This window comes from Gobio gobio, assembly GCF_949357685.1.
Source record: "Gobio gobio genome assembly, chromosome: 19".
Classification (NCBI taxonomy): domain Eukaryota; kingdom Metazoa; phylum Chordata; class Actinopteri; order Cypriniformes; family Gobionidae; genus Gobio; species Gobio gobio.
In genome coordinates, this window is record NC_137112.1 from 36,481,260 (window position 1) to 36,505,613 (window position 24,354).

At 38.1% G+C, this 24,354-nt stretch overlaps 1 protein-coding gene across 2 annotated transcripts in view; it reads right to left on the minus strand.

Annotated features, from left to right (window-relative positions):
* Positions 1-2,485: 2,485 nt before the first annotated feature.
* Positions 2,486-24,354, minus strand: part of igsf21a (immunoglobin superfamily, member 21a) — a 351,578-nt gene continuing 329,709 nt past the window's right edge. Inside the window, exons 7-10 of one of the 2 annotated variants that reach the window (XM_079844847.1) lie at positions 21,132-21,232; positions 16,375-16,567; positions 12,925-12,963; positions 2,486-3,794 (exon numbers count right to left, since the gene is read on the minus strand). In XM_079844847.1, the coding sequence (XP_079700973.1) occupies positions 3,718-3,794; positions 12,925-12,963; positions 16,375-16,567; positions 21,132-21,232 (410 nt within the window). In that variant the 3' untranslated portion in view covers positions 2,486-3,717. The remainder of the gene's footprint in view (positions 3,795-12,924; positions 12,964-16,374; positions 16,568-21,131; positions 21,233-24,354) is intronic. The other variant, XM_079844848.1, reaches the window with a different exon arrangement.

Sequence of the window (24,354 nt, forward strand, 5' to 3'; positions counted from 1 at the left end):
ATTTTTTAAAGTTTGACAAGACAAAACCTGACCTAATCGACACAGCAACGTAATTATTATTTAAAAAAGTAGTTGTGTTATAATAATTCTTCCTTTGAGCATGGGAAGTGAGACCTAAAATAGAAAGGGGCCTATCTTCCTGATTTTATTAAGCCCATAAAACCACCTCTCCCACCTAGGCTTTAGACCTAATCCTTTAATACATTGTGTGTCTAGAAAAGCTTAAATTGCAATTCATGTGAATGTAAAAAAAGGAAAGAGATTACTTTGCATGAGGACATCCAGAGTGAGTCAGGGTGGCAGAGGACAAACCTATAACCAAGACCATCAAGGGCTGAGCCGCCCTTCATAGCTGAAATATTTTTCTCTAATGACTTCCATCTCATGAAGCATTGCTGTAGGTAGGGAAAGAGTTTTGGGTTTATAAAGGCAATCAATATTTTTTGCATGTTCTATTCAACATCTGACAGAGAGAAATAAATCGACTACTCTTGGAAAACGTCTTCCCTGAAGGAGGAAATGGAGACGTTACGTCAGAACGTCACAGACGTTAAAGGGAATCGCATGTGAGGCCATCCAACATAACGTCAAACGTGACAGACTGAAAGGGAACAGTTTGCTAGTTGTCAAGTGTGTAAAAAGGGCAAATAAAAGAATATGAAGATTCAGTTGGCAACTAATTAAATCTCAGAATTCACAGAGTGAGGAAATAATATCACAACAGTAATGCTAATCAAATGAAGGGCAAGAACATGCATATGTGACCCTGGACCCTGGTAATGCATATTACTACTGTAGTACTTAATAGTATGAACTATTAAGTATGGTCAGTCAAATTATTTTTATGGATTTTCCCGCCAAGTTGCCATAGCCTTGTGGATACACTCCTGGTAACGCATAGGTATCGATAATGACGTTAGTTAGCATGCAAAAACGTATCAATAACGTTAACTGAAGTCCTTTCAGAAATATGTTTTAACATAATCTTGTCAAATAAACACAATGTAGTAGCCTTTCTTTTCTAGTATGTTTTTTACTTTTAAACAAGTATTTAAATGAGTTCAAGATAGTCGTATGCTAGCATGTCGTATGGAGCATCACTGACTGGCTTAAACCTTTGGGCCTCTGTAACGTTTTGAAATTATAATTTTTTCTTTCATCGGTATGGGGTGACACTTGTCGCATTAGCTATGTGAACACACAAAAAAATCATGGATTTGATTCGGATATGTTAAAGGGTCGGGGGAAAAATCACACTTAGCCAAAAATATATTGGAAATATGAAAAAATACGACATTGTCTGACTAAAGATTGTCTAAAGATCTTTTGATGTTATGTATAACAAAATGTCTTCCTCTGTGTTTAGGACTGACTGTAGTAAAATTAATGCAAAAACTGACATTTAAAAAACAAACAAAAAAAACTAAACCTTGACAAGAAGTATAAATTACAATCCACAACTTAATAAAAAAAGTATTTATGCCTACAAATGACTAGATTTATAAATATATACATTTCCTTTGTTACATTTCAAGGCTTTGGTTTTAATCACGAAGGAGCCAAGTGTGACCCTTAAACGAAGAGGGCCAGACGGTTAAACCACCATGGGCACAACGTGCATTCATACAATGCATACATTCATAAAAAATAAAACAATGCGTTGACATAAAAAAGGAAATTTAATTCTGATACTTAAGCACTTTTAAAAGCAAGTGTACTTTTACTTGAGTAAAAATCTTGTCTTTACAGTACAAATTTCACTTGTAACGGAGTAATATTTGACCAGATATCTATAATTTCCCTCATGTAATTGATAGTGTACTGGATAGTGTACTTTGTCCATTTCTGCATATGTTTTACACCCTTTCCTTCCATCAACCACTGTGGAATCACATACAGTGAGATCAAACAGTCTGAGACTAGAGAATATACTTTTTTTCAAATGTAAATAATTTTTCATTATAAATTATGCGTAAATTATAGTTTATGTTAAACCTGTTTATTTCCGGACTTTTTGACACCGCTATACAACATGAACACATGTACCATGTCTATGTGTAACATTGTTTTGTAGTCTCAATGTAAACGAAAAATAGGACAGAATCTGTACATAGATATGAGGGTTTTAGAGAAATAGGGCTCCCAAACTGCAAAGTGGTATATTTAAAATGTGGGCAAACAAACTTCATTAGATATAAAAGTGTTGGGGTGTATCATTGTGCTTGGATACTTTTTTGATATACATGTCCTGTCAACCACAATGCACCAGCTGAAAGGCCGTCAGACAAACATGATTTTGGCTGACGTCCCTCCTCTGCCACTAAAGCTGAACCTGAAAAACACGGTAATGGAGATTTTCATAATTCATAAAAGCAAGTCAAATTGGTCGCAGAACTTACCTATAATGATGATGATTATTGAATTACATCACCACATAGCACTGACTTAAATAAGAAAAACAGACAATCACACACAGCAGTCATTTTAAGTTGATCATCTCCATTTTTAATACAGGTGATATGAAACAAATGCAACAACCCTGTTTACACTTGGCTTCACTTGAGCTTCCTTTGGGGGATGGAGGGGCCGTAATGGTGGCTAACATGATCCTAGCAGTAACTGTTAGATTAGAGAGAAGGACTGTACACGATGCAGGTCACTGAATATGCGACAAAAACTTAAGGACAGGTAGGCGACAAACAGATGAGGAGGGGAAATCATCTTCAAACATCACATGCACCAACAACCCCCGAGAAAAGCTGTCGCCTTTCCTCTGCGGTTGAAAACAGTCACACGGATGTCATAGATACTGAACACATGAAATCAGATCATAGAAAGGCCACTGATTTCACAGTTTTTCTAAAAGCCTGGGTTGGATTTCGGTTGGGGATGACCAGACGCACGCAATACAGCCATTATCTGCTATACCCCCCTTGCATCTTTCTCCCAAACCCTTATTATTATTTTTTTCTGCTCTGTAATATACTTTTCATTATTTACAGGGATGTACACAAAATACACTTAAAAAGAGGATCTTCCATTTCTTTGCAATAAAATGTCACAGGACGTTTAGTATAGTCTCTTTTTTGTTACATTCCAGCCGCGAGCCATTCAAGAAAACAAAACGGAAAAAAATATTGTGATCAAAAAACACAAATGGCGTAAAACATGGTCCTTAAAAAGGGGGTGTGTTCGAGTCCTGTTTGTGTCAGTGTGCAGTAATTCTATGGAGGCAACTCAAGGACGGCTAGTTGGACTTGGAATGAGTCAGCAACCCACAATTCCTTAATGTCTTTTCTCCACAAGCATGAGATTTTTGCTCAACCCCAAATGCCTTTTTGCTTTTCCAAACGACAGGTCTCCATTGATTGACAGGCAAGTTTTACGAAAAAAAAAAAAAAAGGAACAAAAAGTGTCAAAAAGGGGCAGACGGTAAGGTGGTGCTTTTTCTCATATTCAGCATGTTATTTTCATTTTCCCTTGTTTTTAAATCAGCAATATTATCGTCATCTCCATCTGGATCTTTTTTTTTTTGTGTTCACAAAAATAGGATGGTGTGCCCCCTGTTGGGGGGTTAAGGATCTCCCACAGATGAAAGCAAGGTAGGTTTAGTCATGGTCTGGAGAAGGCTTGTGTGCATGTGTGAAGTGTGTTCGTGAGTGTGTGTGTGCCTGACTGGAGAGGAGGCGTGTTTGTGTGCGGCTGAATCAAGGATATTCACGTCAGTTCAACAGTCACTGTGAGAATAAGTGGCAGGCATATCAGTCCAAACTTGTGCAAACCAAGAGCTCCATCTGAAAGAAGAAAAAATAAGAAGAAATTTGTATTTTTTCAGGAAGACGCTCATCACACCTTGGTCTAAATCCTTGGTTTGTGTGTAATCATCCTTTGGCTATTTCATGCATTCTGACTTAAATTAAAGAGTTGGATTCTCATGCTAAACAAGGCCAACATTTCAAAAACCAAGTTAGATGTATGACAGAGTATTTCAGTGACAAATACACTACTTCAGGATTCAAAGATTTTTTTCAAGTATGGCTCTGTATGACGTCATAAAGGGTGGACTTCCTTGTATGGGCACTTCTCCCGGATGCGCGCATGTGCACGTGAACCAGAGCGAGAGCAAGAGCACACCCATCAATGAGCTTCATTCGGGCTACAGAAGCCATCGGCAGTGCTGTCATTTTGTTTTTAGATCACGAAATCAACAATGTCACTAAACAAGTGTGTTTTTGGTTGTGAGGGAAAGATAACCTTGTTAAGCTTCCCAAATAACCCAGTGTTAAAGGTTTAGTTCACCCAAAAATGAAAATTCTGTCATTAATTACTCACCCTCATGTCGTTCGACACCCGTAAGTCCTCCGTTCATATTCGGAACACAAATTAAGATATTTTTGTTGAAAGCTGATGGCTGAGAAAGGCTTCAGATAGGCCTCCATTGGCATTCAGGACATTAATACTCCCAAGACCCAGAAAAGGCACTTAAAACGTTGTTACAAAGTCCATTTCACCACAGTGACTCTACAATAATTTTACGATGCGACGACAATAGTTTTTGTGCGCAAAAAAAATAACACCTTTATCCAACTTGTTATTGCCTTCCGTGTGTGCCTCCACGACGCATGCGCGAGAATATGACGTAGCGCCGGGGTTCGGGAATCCATGAAATGCACACTTTAGTCCCATTTTGAGAACTACGCCGAGACCTAAAGCACGATCAATGTAGAATCCAACAGCTTAGACACTTCCTCTGCTTGTCAACAAATCGCTTCTGGGTCATCGGTCCGAACGCCGGATCTGCGTCATATTCTCGCGCATGCGTCGTGGAGGCACACACGAAAGGCAATAACAAGTTGGATAAAGGTGTTATTTTGATTTTTTTTTTGCGCACAAAAACTATTGTCGTCGCATCGTAAAATTATTGTAGAGTCACTGTGGTGAGATGGACTTTGTAACGACGTTTTAAGTGCCTTTTATGGGTCTTGGGAGTATTAATGTACTGAATGCCAATGGAGGCCTATCTGAAGCCTTTCTCAGCCATCAGCTTTCAACAAAAATATCTTCATTTGTGTTCCGAATATGAACGGAGGTCTTACGGGTGTCGAACGACATAAGGGTGAGTAATTAATGACAGAATTTTCATTTTTGGGTGAACTAACCCTTTAAGGAAACAGTGAATGCAGAGTTATGTAGGTGTTTTTGTTCTCGGTCCTGAGTCGAAACCGCAGGCGGTGAGTGAAACTGCATCAAATGTCTGTGTTTTGTTGGCAATCAGCGTATAAGTGCACACAGTGTGAACAACACGACCATATAGTGAATCGTAAGTTATCCAGGGATAATGCAATGATGTTTTGTGTGTGTGTGCCGGTGCTCATGACTCTTTAGCTCCGCCCACTGCACACCTGCACGAGCTCAGGTGTTCTCAGAAAGAATCGGTACAGCGTATCTGTCTTTTATAAATATGATAAAACTAAAGACTCTTCAGAGATATGAAGGATGCAATACTACTCTATATATATAGGTACTCAAGATTAACATGAGATTGGCAGAAACTGTGTATTATGTACCTTTTAAAGGAGGGTTTTAGTGTGATGGTGAGTAACTAATGACAGACTTTGAATTTTTGGGTGATCTATCCCAAATGTTAAAGGATTAGTTCACCCCAAAATGAAAATTTCCTGATAATTTACTCACCCCAATGCCATCCAAGATGTTCATTTTTTTCTATTTTTTTTTATCTATTTTAAGTATTTTGAAGAAAACGTTCCAGGGTTGTTCATCATATAATGCTTTTCAATTGCAACCAAAATGCTGAAGGTCCAAATCAATGAAGTTTCAAAGCGCTTCGATGGGCTCCAGAGGCTCTGCGTGATCCCAGATGAGGAATAGGGTCTTATCTAGCGAAACGATCGGTCATTTTCAAATTTTTTTTTAAATGAATATACTTTTTAACCCAAATTGTTCATCTTGTGCAGCTCTGCGAGGCGCTATGACGTAATCACGTCAGGAAAAAAACGTGATTAGACGTAGGCAGAAGTCCCGCCCTCGTGTTTACAAAGCGCTCGTGTGAAGACTAATTCAAGCGGCCTTTAGCAAAAGTAAAACAACGATACATCCCTAATTTTGAAGTTGAAAATTTCGTGTTTTTGGTATAGGGCATTTGTATTAGTCTTCACACGAGTGCTTTGTAAACACGAGGGCGGGACTTCTGCCTATGTCTAGCTTGACCGTTCCGACGTGATTACGTCATCTTAGCGCCTCGCAGAGCTGCACAAGATGAACAATTTAGGTTAAAACGTATATTCAAAATGACCGATCGTTTCGCTAGATAAGACCCTATTCCACATCTGGGATCACGCAGAGCCTCTGGAGCCCATCGAAGCGCTTTGAAACTTCATTGATTTGGACCTTCAGCATTTTGGTTGCAATTGAAAAGCATTATTTTGAAGAAAATGTTCCATTTTTCCGGAATGCTTTTCAGTTGCAACCAAAATACTGAAGGTCCAAATCAACGATGTTTCAAAGCGCTTCGATGGGCTCCAGAGGCTCTGCGTGATCCCAGATGAGGAATAGGGTCTTATCTAGCGAAACGATCGGCCATTTTGAATATATATGTTTTAACCTAAATTGTTCATCTTGTGCAGCTCTTCGAGGCGCTAAGATCACATAATCACGTCGGAACGGTCACGCTAGACGTAGGCAGAAGTCCCGCCCTCATGTTTACAAAGCACTCGTGTGAATAATAATGAAAAAACAAAATGATATATCCTTAATTTTGAAGTTGAAAATTGAGTGTTTTTGCTAAAGGGCGTAGCGTGAGCGTTCCGACGTGATTACGTCATCTTAGCGCCTCTCAGAGTTGCAACTCAAAAGCATTATTTGATGAACTACCCTGGAACGTTTTCTTCAAAATACTTAATTTCTTTTCGACTGAAGAAAGAAAGACATGAACATATTGGATGGCATTGGGGTGAGTAAATTATAAGGACATTTTCATTTTGGGGTGAACTAATCCTTTAAGGATCTGGCTATTAAAGAAGAAAGCAGTTCCTCACTTTTCTGTGTGAGAGAAAAGTGAGAGACTCCTCTAGCTGTGGTACAGTGGGCTGTGTTAAAGCTGTATGAGCAAGCTAATTTTCTCAGGTACTTCGCTGTAATCGTCTAATGCACTCTAAAAGGTTTGAATGAGCTGTACAGTGGTGGTGGATCAGCGGGACCAGAACTTTCCTGCATACTACACAATTTTCAATAAGCACAAAATGATGATGGCTGTCATATGTATTATGAGCAATACTTCTTCAGTGCTTAAGTAATTTTATTACCATCTCTCTCATTTTCATTGACAAAACAAGTGGTAATATAACATTACTTCTACTTTTATGGCTTATATGGGTGTTAGTGCTACAATTAATATAACATAAGCACCACTTCATATCGACAATATCAATACATTTTTCCTTTTATGGTCAAAACTCAGTGGTTATGTTTAGAAAGGAATACAAGCGATAGTCCATTTTAGACGTTCTACTAACTTTGCAAATACATGTCATCTACCACGGGGGTAGAATTATTTCTTTATTAAAAATAAATAGATTATGAACCACAAATATAATTGAAAATCACAAAAATTTACCATATTCCCAAATAAATTTAATGATATCCACAAATATATGTTAGGAGTTTCACAAAAATTAGTTAAGTAAATACAATGAGATTTGCAAATAAAAGACTTATTCACAAATATGCTTTTATGTCACAAACATATGTGAATCACTTCCTGTGTATTTGTTGATTGCTTTCTGTACATTTGTGGATCACCGCATGCATTTGTGGATTTCCAAAAATGTCTTGCGTCAAGACGTTTGGACAAATCCACAAATAGTCTACCATCTACTCAAGCCAATCGGATTGCGCTGACCAATCATAGCATGTTCTCGCCACAACCAATTACGTTTTGCTTTACACTTGGGGTGGGAACTGATTCATTTTGCACCCCTGAAAGAATCTGCATTCTATGGGCGCTTCGAATTGAGCTGCAAAGTGCTGTTTGCATTGGAGTTTAATACTTCTTTTTATTTCCATCAGGATAAGTGAATCAGGATAAACTCAGGATTATACACAAATTATGATTATAAAATGGTTAGTTCCAGTCCTTGATTCTGATTTGTCAATAACGGTGTTTTATTCACAACAAAACACGGCTATGACCGCTTCACATAACGGTTCTCTGTATCACTGCACAACACCCTTAGCAACCACTCTTAGCAACGTAAACATATGTTCTCATTGATATTGTTCATTGAAGCATGTATTATTGTATGAGAGAGTGTAGCCTATTACCTGCATTCAGATTTAGCATATTTCAACAAGGTCAGTCCTATGTTCATAATAAAAATTCTGTTGAATATCCGCTGCGATATCTTTCCCTATTAGCCTAACAGTAAAGGGGTTTTCCGTGTCCTGACATTGACAGTGCTCATTTGTCAGTTGTGTCTTGTTCCTGTGTTCACACAAGTTTTAGTCCTTTAAATATAAAAGTCTTCGCTATTGAGTGACTCACTCATCAAGACAGTCTTTTTCGCCATCTAAAGGCATAATAATGTAACTTCTGTTGCGGTGTATATATAGCTATCAATATAGAGAACATTTAGCCTATATAGATCAGTGGTTGCTGTTCATGGTCAAGGACTATTTTTTCCAGCGGAAGGAATGCTTTTAGTGAAAGTTGCATCGATACATATATTTTGGCTTTAATATTTGTATTGTGTGGTAAACGTTTTATATAAGCAATAAGCCCAGAGAAACCGTGGTTTACAATGAATTTAAAAGCTAAGGGGGGTTTTAGGCACTCCACGCCGTGCCTAACAACGGCCCTTAGCTGTTATAAATTCACTGTAAACCACGACTACTTGGGGTTTATTGCTTTATTATTCACAGTTCCTGAGCTATAACACTCTTTCTACCAGACGTGAAAAGCGTAGAGTGGCGCGACCCGCAGAAGCAGATTGAATTCTGTAACTGTCACGTTAAATACACGTGAAATACGCGTTCAATTTAGCGCGTTTTTGGCCCTCTTGGCTTTCCATAGAACTCATTATAATCAGCGATATTGTCGACACTGGACACAATGCTGTATGACGTCACTGTCAATAAACGGATGACCCAATCACCTTCTGAAGTAGGCTACTCCACGCTTGCGCTACTAAACACAAATATAAGACATAATACCATGTATGACACCAAATATGACCCCAATGACCATCATTGATGTAACAGAACAAGCCTCAGCATCACTGCAGTGTGTGGGGTTTTGTGAGTGGATAATGCAAATAAATGCAGAAAAATACATATTTGCATTTATTTTGGATGCTGTAAGTGACATTTAAAATTAAAACCTATTAAGTCTGATTCATATGAAATATTATTAATGTGATTGAGTGTTTTAACCAATAAATTAACACATAAATATCGCTCGTCTGTCTGCTGGACAGTTTACTTTTAAATGCATCATCTCTTCAAATTCAACAACCTGTCACACGTTTAAAAAGAACCCACGTATATCCTCTCTACAAACAATGGGACTCATTTTGTAATACATTTAATTCATGTTTAAAATATAAATTATAATGCTTAATAGATTGTTAGATCTGCGGTGTTGTGCTCTGTGCTTGAGATGTATAGCCTACTGCAAATTTTAGCAAATGCATTAGGCCATCTGCCTACTCCATGCATTCACTGGGCAAAGTATTAAAATCTGTATGTATGGTAGTTAGGCATTCTAAACATACCCAGCATTTTATTTATTTATTTGTGCTTTTCAAACTAAGGATACAGCAGTAGAATTACAGACTTCTGGCGATTTGTGAGCACTACAGTCTTTAGGGTGTTGTTTTGTGAGTCTAGAGGGTGTTTGAGATTCAGACACATGTCACACATGGTGACCTCCCGAGGCCTTGTTCTACAAGCCATTTGACTTGCATACGAGGGGCATCTGAGGCTCGACTCAAGATCAGCGCTCACGTTGACCTGATTCTGTCCTTGCGCTCACACACCTGCCCTGCTGCATTTGCATATTCAAATTCACATCCGTAGATGCGGCGGAGCAGAGGAAAGGGGTGTGGTGAGGGGTTTTGGGTGAGGCGAAAGCGAGAATGAAAAAAGAATAAGAGAGAAACATAAGGCCTCCTTTTCACCCATCTGCCTGACACATCTTTATATATGAGTCTCTAAGAAACTGTAAATGAGCCAGCACTGAATGTATAAAACAACTGCAATCCATCACTGAATTATATTTGCTGTGGACGCGCTGGTGCATTGGTAAGTGATGGCTCACTTCTTGATTCTAAATGATGAAAGCAGCAAGCCTTCGCAAGACACATGGCCTCTTGAGAGGAGGAGAGGACGGAGAGAGACCAGACACAATAAAAACACAGTATGCAGCTTTAGAAAAGTCTCAGAGAGGGAAAGAATTAAAAAGTAAATAAAACTCTACTATTACGGCATTTCCCTTTCCCTGGACAGAGTCTGAACAGCAGTGTACTACATCACCCTTTCAATCTACAAAATAACTGGTTATTGGATCTCTAGTATTCTCCTATTCTTAGTATGATTATAGATCAAAGTCTGTCATTTTACATGCTGTATTACTGTAATTTAAAAACCACAGTTTCGCAATTTTACATTGCGTAGGAAGAAACACTGTTTATAAAACAAAGCACTATAGGCTATACTCTATATAATGTGTAATTCAGTCAATGGTGTCTAGTTATCCTCTCTGGAAATAAATGGTCATTTGGCATTTGTAATCTAATTTTGCATAAAAAAATATAATAACTTTTGGCAAATAATAAGTAAAGGTGATAGACGTTGCTACTGGTCCATTAGTCCCCCTCAAAATGAACGATTTGAGAGAATTGAATTGTGGAACCAAGCAAAACCTTTCTTTTTTGAATAACTGTACTTTTTTAATGGAAACTTATGTTTTGCAGATATACTATGTGTAGAGAACCCTCTGGAACTGCTATAAGTTAGAAAAAGTAGTATGCTTGTCACCTAAAATAACACTGCACATGCCCTTATTTAATGAAACGGTTGATGTTCTGTTACACTGTAAAAAAAAATTGGGGGAAAAAATTGTGCAAATTGATCATTACATATTGGCCCAATAAATGACTTCCAAATAATTATCGCCATGCAAAAAGATGCATTGTACTAATCATAGCTTAAGGTCTTCACTCAAAATTAAAATTGTATATTCACAGAACATATTTAATTGTGCTCAGTCAATCTATGAAGTCGAAGTGAAAAATCCATGTTGGCTGAACAAGTCCTACGTCCGAAAAACGGTATACGCATGCGCAAAATGCGCTTGAAGAAAACCGTTCGTGTGGAGATTTCAAATGCGGAGCGCGGGAGCGGCAGCGTGAGCGGAGCCGAACCAGCAGGTGCTGAAGACCGAAACAAACATTCCCAAGAGAATAGAGATATTCATCTCACAAAGACGTTGGTGAGTATTTAGCACTGACATTTTTCTCCAGAGTTTTGCTTTATGACCGGGTATGAAGTTTAAAAGACATTTTGTAGAATCACGAGTTCATGCATTCATTGGTTTCATGAGTGTGTTCGTTTACCACATAATTATCTAATGGTAGCCTGTAGCCAATAGTTTTATTTTCCTCATGTCTTATATGTCTAAAACAATAGGTAATAAGGAAATTAAGTCATTTGTGTGAAATGTGCGGCATGCGACTGTTGATCACGGTGCGTTTGGCGTCTGCCTCTTTCAGGGCTTAAGTTATTGCCTTTTAATATCAAACACATCAAGCTCGTGATTTTCTTATGTCCATTAATTCGTCTCATCCTCATTATATAATGAAGAAACGTCTGTTCTGTCTCTTGCCAGATGTGATGCAGGGGAGCTTTGTCATTAATGTTAGTTTTTATTTTTATTTGCAGGTTTTTAGCTTGCAGTGCCGCGTTTTCTTCACCACATTAAGACATCCTGTTATGCAGAAGACTTCTTGAATGTATTCAGAGTTTTTCCTTATTGAAAATAAGGTATTTTCACCAAAATATCCTGTGTTGGAATTTCCTAGTTAATAAAGTAATGTGATAAAATGTCAACCCTGTTGTCTGTTTCTGTATTTTGCTTAATATATTTATGTTTTTAGTCATTTTTGTCTTTTGGGACAGTGAGAAATAAACAATTGTTACTACAATTTAAAATATTTAATTGGACCAACCACACAGTTTCACTGTAAAACATTTCTCCAATTTAAAATTTTCTAGTGACTGATCACATCTAAATTTTTTAGTTGGCCAAATTGAAAAATTTAGATGTGTTCGGTTACTAGAAAATTTTAAATTGGAGAGGCCTGACATTTTTTACAGTGTTGGTAAATTACATTTTTCCATTGGCTCAACATATTATTTCTAATTGAGCCCATGTTAACAGACTGTTTCCACAATGGATAAAATTCAATTCACAGAAATTCAATTTGGCCAATTGAAAATTTTAGATGTGACCAGTCACTAGAAAATTTTGAGTTGGGAAGATTATAAATTTTTTACAGTGTATTATCTAAAAAATAAATAGTTATTTGTAAAATGTAATCCAATTTTGTGTAAAAAAATTTGTTTGAAAAATTCATGTTTGGGCATATATTCAGTCAAGGAGATATTGCTTTTGGATCAAGTTGAGTGAAATGCATTGTGGGATACAGTATTCTGACATTCTGCATCGCTGTAATTTTTTTTGGGTACTCTTTATTTGTACAATTTTGCAATTATACCACTCATAGGAAGAAAACACTGTGGAACTGCTCTTTTGTATTTTTTAATTCATCAAAGATTCTTCTCAAACAAGAGGCAGCAAAAGGCTCACACAGCCATGGAATCTAATCATTGAGCGGTTCAAATACTTACTGTTCGGATTCTGTTTGTTTTTCATCATAGTTGGGTTTTCTGCAGAACAGAGGAAGAGGAGGGGGAATTGGTGATAAAGAGGTGGAGAGGGAGAGAGGAAGAGTGTATTAGTAGATAATACAAGAGATAACCATCATAGGTTTGTGGTCTAATGAAGGACAAGAAACCACAAATCTCACAGAGACAAGACCAGAATACCGCCAAAGAGCTATCGGAAGCCAAAGTTCATAAGTTCACCCCTATTCTTGGCTTGCTTCAATGTAAAATCCACCAAAGACTGGAACCTTTTGAACTTTGAGTTCTCAGTGAATGCACAGACGAGCAAAAAAAAACCACCAAAATGTTTTCCAAGAATCCTCATCCGCCCCCTCGACTGATATAGCAGCAAAAATCTATTAACAAGCTTCCTTTCTCCTAAATGCTCATCTTTGTTCTTTAATACAGCTGATGGGCTTCAATGAATGGCTTTTTAAACAGGTCAATAGTAGCCCAGTTCGAAGGCTCTTAATCATCATTCTCCCCTCTGTGGCACCCATGTTCAGACTCAAAAGAACAAGGATAATTTTGAATGAGGTGGATGATGACCTAGAACGCATTTGGCCATTAAATAGACATTAACGCTCCCCCATGTGAACCATTCTCCCAGGTGACCTCCTCCCCAAAGAACCACTTTCCACCAAATGGCCTCCTGTACTCCGCCCCAGAGATTTGTAGATGCAAATGAAGAGATGGCCTGCGTAAGGGAGCGATTGTCCTTAGTTTCAGCTTAGCTTTGAAAGTATGCTAAAAAGTGGACAATTGTGTCTCGAAAAGAATTGCAAAGGAAATGTTGCTCATTAGCTCATCTAAAATGTAATATAATGTCATTATTTACTCACCCTCATTTCCATTTCAAAGACACCGTGGAACAAAAAAGAGAAACTCTTTTCATACAATTAGAGTGAATTAGGACTGAAGCTTAAATGGTCCAAAAAGTATGATACAACTTCCATTGGCCCACCCATGAATCACTGATCAATTAGCTATTCACTAAAATTCTTGACATCCACCAGCACATTTAAATCATTGAGGGCTTCTTTTTAATGAATCGGATGATTCAGTTCACAAAACTAGTCTAAACTCATGGATTAAATTATCTGGTTGCACTCACTAGAGGGGAAGATGATCAACAAATCAATACATTTTCAGCCATTTTCTCACATTACCAAGTTGAAATACTGTATAGAGGATGAACAACTTTATGCACAATTTATGATATACTTGTGATTCTTTTGCATCCTTTTTGAAGTTTGAAAGCTTAAGTCCCCTTTCATTGTAATTGTTTGGAATGGCTTAATTAATTCAACAAATTATGTCAAGTTCATATCATATATATTAAATATAGTTATTTGGATTGCTATATAGTTACTAGGGTGCATCTCTGTAATTTTTTAAAAAACTTTAGCTGTGCAAAGTTTTGGACAAAGCCTCACACAAAGCTATTGTATGACTGTATGTACTGTAAGTTGAGGATGGACCACTTAATTGAACACTGTGGCGGAGGGGGCGTGGTTTCGCGAGGTCTGTAGCGGGAGAGAGAGGGCGGAGCCGAGCGGTGAGTAAGTAGGTCAAGTGCAGATCACAAACACCTGTGTCTCATTGCAGTAATTGACGTGGAGAGACCGCATAAAAGCCGCTGCGGGACGAGGGCAGTGGAGAGAGGGACACCGGGAAGCTGGGACTCGAGAGTCTACACTGACATGCAGAGAGTACCTGCCCAAACCGACGATTGATCCAGAGAAAGAGTTTATATGAGCGTTTATATTGTGCGACGTGCACACCCTTTTGAATATTGAGAAAAGAGAAATAAAAGAGTACTCACGAGTCCCAGTAAGCGACCCCGTCTTCTTCCTTCCCACACAAAAAAGGTTCTATGTGGCACCAAAAATGGTTCTTAGCTCGTAATCACAGGGGAACCTTTTTTAATGCTATATAGCACCAATTTTGGTGCTTCAGTGGTTCTTCAGCGGTTCTTCAGAGGTTCTTCAGCGGTTCTTCAGAGGTTCTTCACCGGTTCTTTGACTAAGGTGCTATAGGACCTCTGAAGAACCGCTGAAGAACCACTGAAGCACCAAAATTGGTGCTATATAGCACTAAAAAAGGTTCCCCTATGATTACGAGCCAAGAACCATTTTTGGTGCCATACAGAACCTTTTTTTTTAGAGTATATATTTAGTATTCTTTTGCATCCTTTTCTGATGTTTGAAAGCTCCAGTCCCCATTCATTGTAATCATAAAGAGTGGAATGACACGAGGGAGGGTAAATAATGACAGAATTTTAAAAATTGGGTGCCCTATCCCTTTTAGTTTAGCCAAGGTTGTGTATATCTCATACATGATTGTACATTATTTTGAGGAGCGAGAAAAAAATATGTTTTTGCATGTGGTTGAATCAGCTATAAACAACTGATTCAATTGATCACAAGTGCAATTGTGTTCACGCTTGATGGTGAACTGCATTCAGCTTGTCCTCAGCCTTGGCTGTCATTCGGATTATCCAGAGAAGCACCGACTGTCAAAGCACATATTTGATTAGATCTGCGCTCACACTAGGCAGATCTCTCATAAACCCTGACACAGCCTTGAAAACTCAGGGGCGGGGGAAACACACGCACAAACACACGCACACACGTTGTGTTTTCATGTTTTATGGTGACTTTCTATAGACATAATGATATATTCTATCCCCTGACCCTAAAACTACCCTAAACCTACCCATCACAGAAAACTTTCTGCATTTTTACATTTTCAAAAAACTTCATTTAGTCTGATTTAGGAGCTGTTTTCCTCATGGGGACCAAAAAAATGTCCCCACACGGACAAGGATTTCGGAAATTGGCATCTTTGTCCTCATAACAGGTTTACCTGGAACACACACACACGCACGCAAGCAAGCACAGTGTCAGCAAACAATTTCTTTCTAACATCAATGAAAACAAAGCCAAGACTTAGTGGGAACAGCTGTTTCAGCAGCAAAGGATGGCTAGACAAAACCACAAGGGAATGAAACTGTCACACAATCACACAAAAGAGGCTATTTTTCTTTTAACAAGATGTTGACAATTTCATATTTGTGTTAACAAAAGACAATATCCCTTAGGGAAAGACACCTGTGACCCCAAAATTTCAGAGGTCCTGCAGATTTTACGGGCATGCGTTAATGTAGTCTTCTATCTTATGTCACACATTTTTGGAATAAGCTATTTTTCCAGCTTGGTTTTAATTAATGGGTTTATATGTAATACTTGGTTTCATTTAGCCCTCTCTTGTGAGCAAATGTCATTTTCCAGTAAATTTTACTAAAATTAATGTATATTACATATATATTGACTTAAATATTACAAAAACTAACAAAGAACTTTATTTTGTGTATTTAGGATAGAAAAAGGAGTAAATGCTGGAGCGACTCACCAAAAACAATGAGGCGCGTGTGTGTGTCAGTGGAGCCCAATGGATTCTGGGCCGTGCAGCGGTACATGGAGCCATTGAGCTCTGCAGGCACTCGCTCTAACACCAGTTCCTTCCCATCTCTCTCGTTACTGCCGTCCAGCAGTTTGCCGCCCACCCGCGTCCAGGTGTACAGAGGCTCAGGAAACACCTCATTCTGGAAGTAGTGTGTGTTTACACAAGAATGTGTACATTAAGGAAAAAAGATGAAGAGAAAAAAAAATCAGTCGAAGCCCAAGATACAGAAAGAGATGCATAACATATTGGTACTAAAGCCAAAAAATATTTGAGAATTGTTTTAATATATTGGATATTAAATTGTACATGCTTTCTCTTTTTTTATACCTTTGCTGTCATCTTTTACAGAAATTATTTATAAAAATGAATAACCATTTTCATACTGAAAATAAATTCATTTGTAGCATTTTTTAAATGTTTTATTTTTTATTTCTTTAGTTAAAATCATATCGCATTTTAATATAAAAATGTATCAGTTTAAATAATTATCAGCTTATTGGTATCACCAGAATATTAATATCAGTGCATCCCTTAGAAATACAATGCATTAAAAAAAGCATGTTAAGAGAAATTAAAACCCATTTTCAAAAACACCTTCCTTGCTATTTTTTTTTGTGGCTTAAAAACAATCAATAATCAATACCTTTTTCAGTTTGGTAGAAAGGACAAAAAAATAAGAGATATAAATCTTGTACCAACTCATCAACAATTTAGGCATTTCTCATTATAGGCATTTCTTGTTACAGACTTATCCAGGAGGAGGAATGTAAGGGTTTTGATGGTTGATAGCGGGGCAATGAAAAAAAAAAATCACATCAAACAGGTAGTTCACAAGAGGCAAAAGAATATAAAATATTCTTATACGCTCCTTTACAGAGGTCCATGGTGTTTAGCATTGTCTGCAACTATGCCTGGAAGCCCACTCACACAATACTAAATTCTTTCATGTCTATTTTGAACAAGTCCTTACATTTTAATACTTGCGAAAGCTCACTATAAGATCGTTTGATTCTACACAAGAGGACAAGTGTGATGAAACCCAGAAACAAGGTCGAAAATCTCAGTGCCTGAGCCAGGGCTACATCCCGATTTGTTTTAGATCCATCTTTCCCCTGCTGATCTAACCAATCTACCCGTGTTCTAGGTGTGATACAGTAAGTGACTGGCTGGCACAATCCATCTAACTTCACAAAATCTTGTGACTTGTCTGGGTGATCTTTGATAATGGCTCATTGGAGAGTGTGGCTTGGCTGTGTGTCACTGGACTTCCACATTCGCACCATGAAAGCAGTGAAATGAGTTTGCAATAGCTGGTGTAACCAGGTCAGATCCACATCAAAAATATCCCCCATGGCACTCACACGGTTTAAATCAGGACGCACTGTAATGGTAAGACAAGCTCTTGGAGAGCATGCTTTGTACTATATTCAAATACACATTTCGAATTAGAAAGGAAGGAGACACCAATGTGACCCTTCCTGTTGGAGGTCAAAGGAAACCAAAGGGGATATTGAATCTGTATTTTGTGACTATTTGAATTGCAGGGTAGTATTTCGTTTTCTGTGTTTACATTTATCTTATCTACATGTGAAACCCAGGGCTCTGGAGCAGCTAGGGATAAGGGAGATGTTCTTCCAAATACATTTTCGCTGGCTTTAAAATCCTCTTAAATCCTTTGTGTAAATATTAAGATCCAGACTGGATTTATGTCCCCGTCAAGCCTGTTTATGGTGACCATTCTTTCTATTATTTAAAGGTGTACTTCAAATATGTAAATTGGGGGTGAAATAAACACACAGATCTGCCAGACAAACTGCCCATGCACCAACAAACTCCCAGGTAACCCCATCTAAGTGCCCACAAAGAGAGGGCATTATTGTTAAATAATCCAGTTTAAGAAGGTAGCTATGTTTTAGAACATGGATTCTAGCTGGTCTGAACTGGTCCAGGCTGGTCATCAGTTGGTCTCACTGGACATTGACAGGTTTAGAATGGGATTGTTGCCCATTTAACTGGTCTACCAGTACTAGTGACCAGTGTTAACCAGCAAATGGCAGTTTAGATCTACTAAAAAACAGTTAAGATCTGTGAATAACCAGTATAGGCCTGCCAAAGACCATGTTTTAACCATCACCGAGCTACCTGGATTTTCCAGGAGGGATAAAACAGAACTACTGTAACATTCCTTTAAATTCATGACCCAAACGATGAAATCGCGTAAAGTAGATTCAGTGATGATAGCATATCGGGTCTAATTTCTTTCCACCTGAATGCTGTTGGCTAGACACATTTCCGAGTCAAACCTGTCAAAAAGATTGGGTGGATCATCACCAAACTATGATGTGTTTATCTGCTGGGGAAAGATTTTTTTACTTCTTGGCAGACGGTGATAGTTACACTGAGACAATCTCCCTGCTTCACTAGGTCTGAGGAAGCTGACGGACTATTGAAGCAAGTATAAATTTGGCGCCGTTGACAGTAAAGTGCTCCTGGCTAGCTCTGTGCTCGCACCTGTTTTGCTAGCTAGTTTGACAAGAACAAACGAAAGCAGCAAAATCCCTGAAAGCTGCAGTGAAATACATCAACAAACAGCTGATTTGTTTTTTAATCAGATCATCTTATGCCTTCGGGTGTGAATTCAAAACAGAACACAAACACAAGTAAGAGGAGTTTAGCATTAGCAAAGAGAAGCCAAAAGTTAACATAATAAATCACTCTGCCTTATTTCTGGGGCTATTTCTTGTCAAGCATAGGTTTTTCACAGCCAAAAAATAATAATAATAATAATAATAATAATTTTCTTGATACATTTTCTTGTCTTGTTCATACCATTTTATTGGAAAGCATCCTTTAAACAAGATACATTTATACGAGAAGCAAAATGGCATCAGTTATACAATATACTGCTTTATAGGCTACAACAGGGCTAAAGGCACACCTTAAGTAAAAATGTGCTTTTCACTACTCTCATATAGTGTATGATTGAAGAAATATATATGTTTATATTGAACATTTATGGAGCAACAGATTTTGTGTGAATAAAAATCATTGAAGTGGATTATTTTGTTTAAAAATCGTATAAATGTGGGGTAAAAGGCTCACATATGGGGTAAACGGCTCACCGGCATAGAGTAAACGGCACACAGTATTGATACAAAAACTTTAACTAAAATAATATGATTTTAATCATGTCTAAGTTAATACTTTTTCAAAACAATCACTTTAGTAAAGTTTGTACTCTTTTCTGTTTATTTTGATGAACAAAATAATACATTTTTCTGTCATTAAAATGTGTTTATATAATTTTTTTTTACCCCAAATACCATACTTTTACATATTCTTCCTTTATTGAAAAACTGCTGCTTTAATTACCTTGAACAAAACTGAAAACCATTAAGAAGACCTTTGTCTCAAAATATATTCAATCATTTTAGCGATTCTCATTTGCTACATACATCTACAACATTTAAAAAAACATTAAATATTAGATCATATCAGCACAGAATCGTGTCAAGCCAAATTTCCACGCTCACCTTGAAAAGTTGGATGTTTTGTAAAGTGCTGCGGCAAGTTTTTGTCCCATCTAGAGGTTTAGAGGAAAATAAAATCAAAGGTGCCTTTTACCCTGGGGCGCCTTTAGCCCCGTTGTACCCTACTGTACTTATACTAAATTATACTAACGCACTGTACTATATTAATTAAGTTTATTTTTGTTAATACTTCTCAACTTCTCTTATTAAGCACAATTTATTAAGATTGAATGCTTAAAAATAGGAACATTTTATTTGACAATGGAGAAAGAAAAATAGCCTTGACATGCTACTTATTCTCTGAAAGTCTCACAGAATTTTTCTTTCCAGGTAAATGTATCTTGTTTTAAGAATGTTTTTACACCCTATATTTTTTTCAGATATTCTAGTTGGAAAACAAAAATAAAAAAATATTAAGTTCTTTTTTCTTTTTGCAGTGCTCTGAAATGCCAATTATTTCCTTTAACAGCTAACAGCAGGCAAACCGGATAAACGTCTAAATGGAACAAATGTGAATCATGTTATCATTTAGCGAATTTATGACTCAGACAGTCTTTCATTTTAAGAGACTTATTAAATGCAACAGCGGATTAGTTGTTCCCTTTGTGTGTTTACGGAGATGACAATGAAATATAGAGCACTAACAACAGAAAAATCAATTGACAATTGGCACTGACATTGGCATTTCATCCATTTTTGTCAGTCAGTCTGAGTGATTTACAAAATAATTTGTATTCTTTTATTAGACTCTTATCTTATCTCACAGCCGATATGCACCCAGTGCTTCCCAATAACCTTGAGTGCTCAAGGTCTTTTTTTGAGTTGCAGCCATAACTGTTTTTCCATAGATCACTTTCAGAGTTTTTGTTCTCGTGACCTTTAAAGGACTTTGAAAACCCTCTATTTTGATTTCACTGCAGCTTACATGATTGAACGGTTTGATTTTGTCAGATGCAGTGCAACCCTCTTCGGACAGAATGAACCATTTGGATTGATAACTCATAGATAGCAGCAGCGGGGTCAGGAGCTGACAGATACACGTGTTGTATTGCACACTTTGTAAGAATGGTCACTATAGCCGTACATCACACAGGCTTAACTGCACATGCGGGACAAACCTCCTCGTATCCAAAACTGAACTTGGCCCTGGTTTCATAACCCCCATGCACTTACCCCTGGAGATCCTACCTGGAAACCTTGGACGGTGATGCGAACCGTATCCCCTACCTTTGCTCTGGTAGGGGATATCACAAGCTTGGGGCCTTTAGGAGCCGCTATGAAGGAAAACAAGAGAAAATTCATTCAGCTTTTGTTGTGAAACATTTAAACAATAGCACAGTATTAACAGACTGAAGACATGGCGTTTGACTTGGAGGTCAACTTGGAGATTCTTGGTTTCCTTCATTGAAATTGCTGAGGAGTATTTATTTCCCAAGAGGGACAAGGACCTAAATTGGGTAGACACTCATTACTGAAAAAGAAACAGAGCGTGCAAGGCAAACGGTGGAGGAAGTGAGATAAGAGACACTTAGAGAACTAATTCCCTTGTCTTGTGTGGACCGAATCTCCCAGATGGGTTCAATTTGGTCTCAGAGAATGGCTGGGATGTGATGAAGGAAAGGAAGGTTAAAACATCATATTTTGACCTTCTCAGGCACAGAGGAGTTCTCTTGTGTACTCAGGGGGAAGATAAGAAAGTGATTTTGTACGTTTGGAAAGTGAGACCACAAGTTTCTCAAGCGAAACTTTCTCCATTTGGCAGTACGAGCAAGGCGCTTTATAGCAGTGGAGTCTGAGTGCGAGAAAGCTTCTGACTGGTCCCATGTTAAGTGGTTCTGCATCGTTTACCATGATTACCAGCATCCGCTCTGCGTAGCCCTGAGAACCATAAAACAAGTTTTGTGAGCCATATGTTTGCACACATAATTCCAGAGTGAAGCTTAGTAAAGGCAAATCGGACTTGAAATTGTTCAAAAATACATCCCACTGTGGCCTTTTTTCAACCCTCATTATGGCTAATGCTACGCTTTGGCTCCTACAACACATACAGATAATCCAACTACTGAGAACTATGTGAAACAATGGCTAATCATGCTTTTAGCCATCAATCAAGCCACAGAGTGTCCAGCAAAAGCTAATGAGGCATCAGGCCAGTCTTAGTCAGTTTAATGATTACCCCCTGGTGCTGCTTAATGGATTATGATTTCCGCTCGTACATTTGTAATGGGTCCTATGAATGTGTATTTCACACATAAATCAAGCTATGGCAGGACACTACACTGAATACACAGAAATCCTCTTTTGCCAGCTTTCTTATTATGGAAATGATTTGGGATATTAGCAGCCAGGCTCTGCAGAGTGGAAAAAGAGATGTGAAATGCAATACACAAGAGAGATTAAGAGCTTGTCAAGGCATGAATCATGACTCAATGACTCCATCGATTTTCCCTAAGAAAACAGTTGAAAAACAAAAGGAGACCATTGATAGGGCCTGTGTTCTGACAGAGCAATGGGCACTCGAAGGCCGACCCTGCCTTTTCCTCACCAAGTGGATGAATTAATGGATCAATACATTGGATTGCCTAACCTAAGCCCTAACCACGGGAGTTGTGAAAAAAATTCACTGAGCTGTGACATTTTCCTATCCGTGATGCCAGGTAATGGTTCTGCCATTGCGGTCTCTTTTTAAAAGAAAAAAAGGGTCAAATTGAACCTGTTAAATAGTATTTTTTTAAGAGAATTAACCTGGAAAAGCCTTTTAAAAATCTTGCTGTTGAAGTAGTGATGGCCAGATGTCTGGGACCAACTCCAGGGCCGCAAGCACTGTAACTGAGGAGCTACAAGCTGTCGACTTCTCAGGCTTCACTAGGGGAGAGAACTACAAAGTTTCAAAGTTAATTTCAGCTGAGTATGACATTGGGGCCTTTAGGAGCCGACAGAGGTGGACTTAACCATTAGCCAAAGGTAGGCGACTGCCTTGGGCCCCCAAAAGACAAGGGCCCCCTAAAATGCTTTTTATATACAAGATGCAAGTTTGTTAACACGACAACCGTCTGCGCGTCAATGTTGAGCGTGCTTCTTGTGTATCCTGCTAGTAGCAAATTAAAATATCATGCATCTGAATATAGATATTGAGCAACTGTGCACATTATATTTTTATTGTTTTAAAAGGACGCAATTTAAAATGTGAGTCCTGCATGTGCTTTTACTTTCCACACAGGCACTCAACTCTGACACCGAATGCTCTGCACATATGTACTTATTTGTTTTGTTGAAATAATCCCTAAGTGTGTAAATGTATAATTTCCTTTTCATTATCATTTTCATTTCAATTTGTAGTAAAATAAATAAAAATAAATGTGTTTTAAAGTATAGAATTGCAGTGAAAATTACCCCAAGGCACCACCTAGTGTCCAACTTACGGTAATACTGTTATAACCTGTATCAACATGAATACCGTAGCTGAGGTGAAAATTATGATATGGCAAGTCTAAGCCACACCACACCGCTCGGACAGTTCCATGTGTGATTTCACCATATAGCCTGCAGTTGCTATTTCGGGGTCTCTAACAAGGGGTCTACAACATGAAAGAAAGCCATTTTAACGTACATGAAAAATGAAAAATTGGACACAACTATAAAGGACACGGTTGTGCAGCAGCAAGCATCAACAGAGAAAAGAACCTCAAGGTTGGTCCAGGTTAGATACAAATGTGTGCAATTTTATAGGGCCCCATTCCTATATTTCCTAAATCACTAAATCCACACATGGGAGCCACTATGGAGAGAAATAAGAGAAAATACTGTAAGCTAAGACTGCAACCATGTCAAGTGAGGACTTTGGGATTTATTTACCCAAGGAAGTTCCTGGATCAACATTCTCATCAACCATAAATGCTTCAGTTAGGTTTACCTATGATTGTTTGCTAGAAATGTTGTTACAGAACCAACAAAGAATGTTTGTTACCCCTGTATAAATCATGTCATACTTGAGCCAGGCTTTCTTCAAACTTCTCTCATACTTGTATGGTCCACCGAACCTCAAAGCCATTGAAACTCTAAATGGAGATATAAGGCTGTTTGAATGTGCACAGATTCATTCACACTCCCACAAACCACCCACAATAAACATCTGCGCACTTATTATCAGTCTATTGGGTAGAGGAACTTGGCGTACAGCATAGATCATCTCTAGCCTCTGGATGTGAGAATATAACTCATTCCCCTTCTGTGTTTTGCTGAATCAGTAGCACCTTTACCCATACAAATCCTCACTGCTGAGCCTAGCTCAGCTTTAATTATGGACAGGCACTGACTGAATCGCTGCATATTTGTATTTGACTGACAGACAGCCAAGTCAGGGCAACAAGCCCAGCCGTGATGCTCTGAGGTGAGG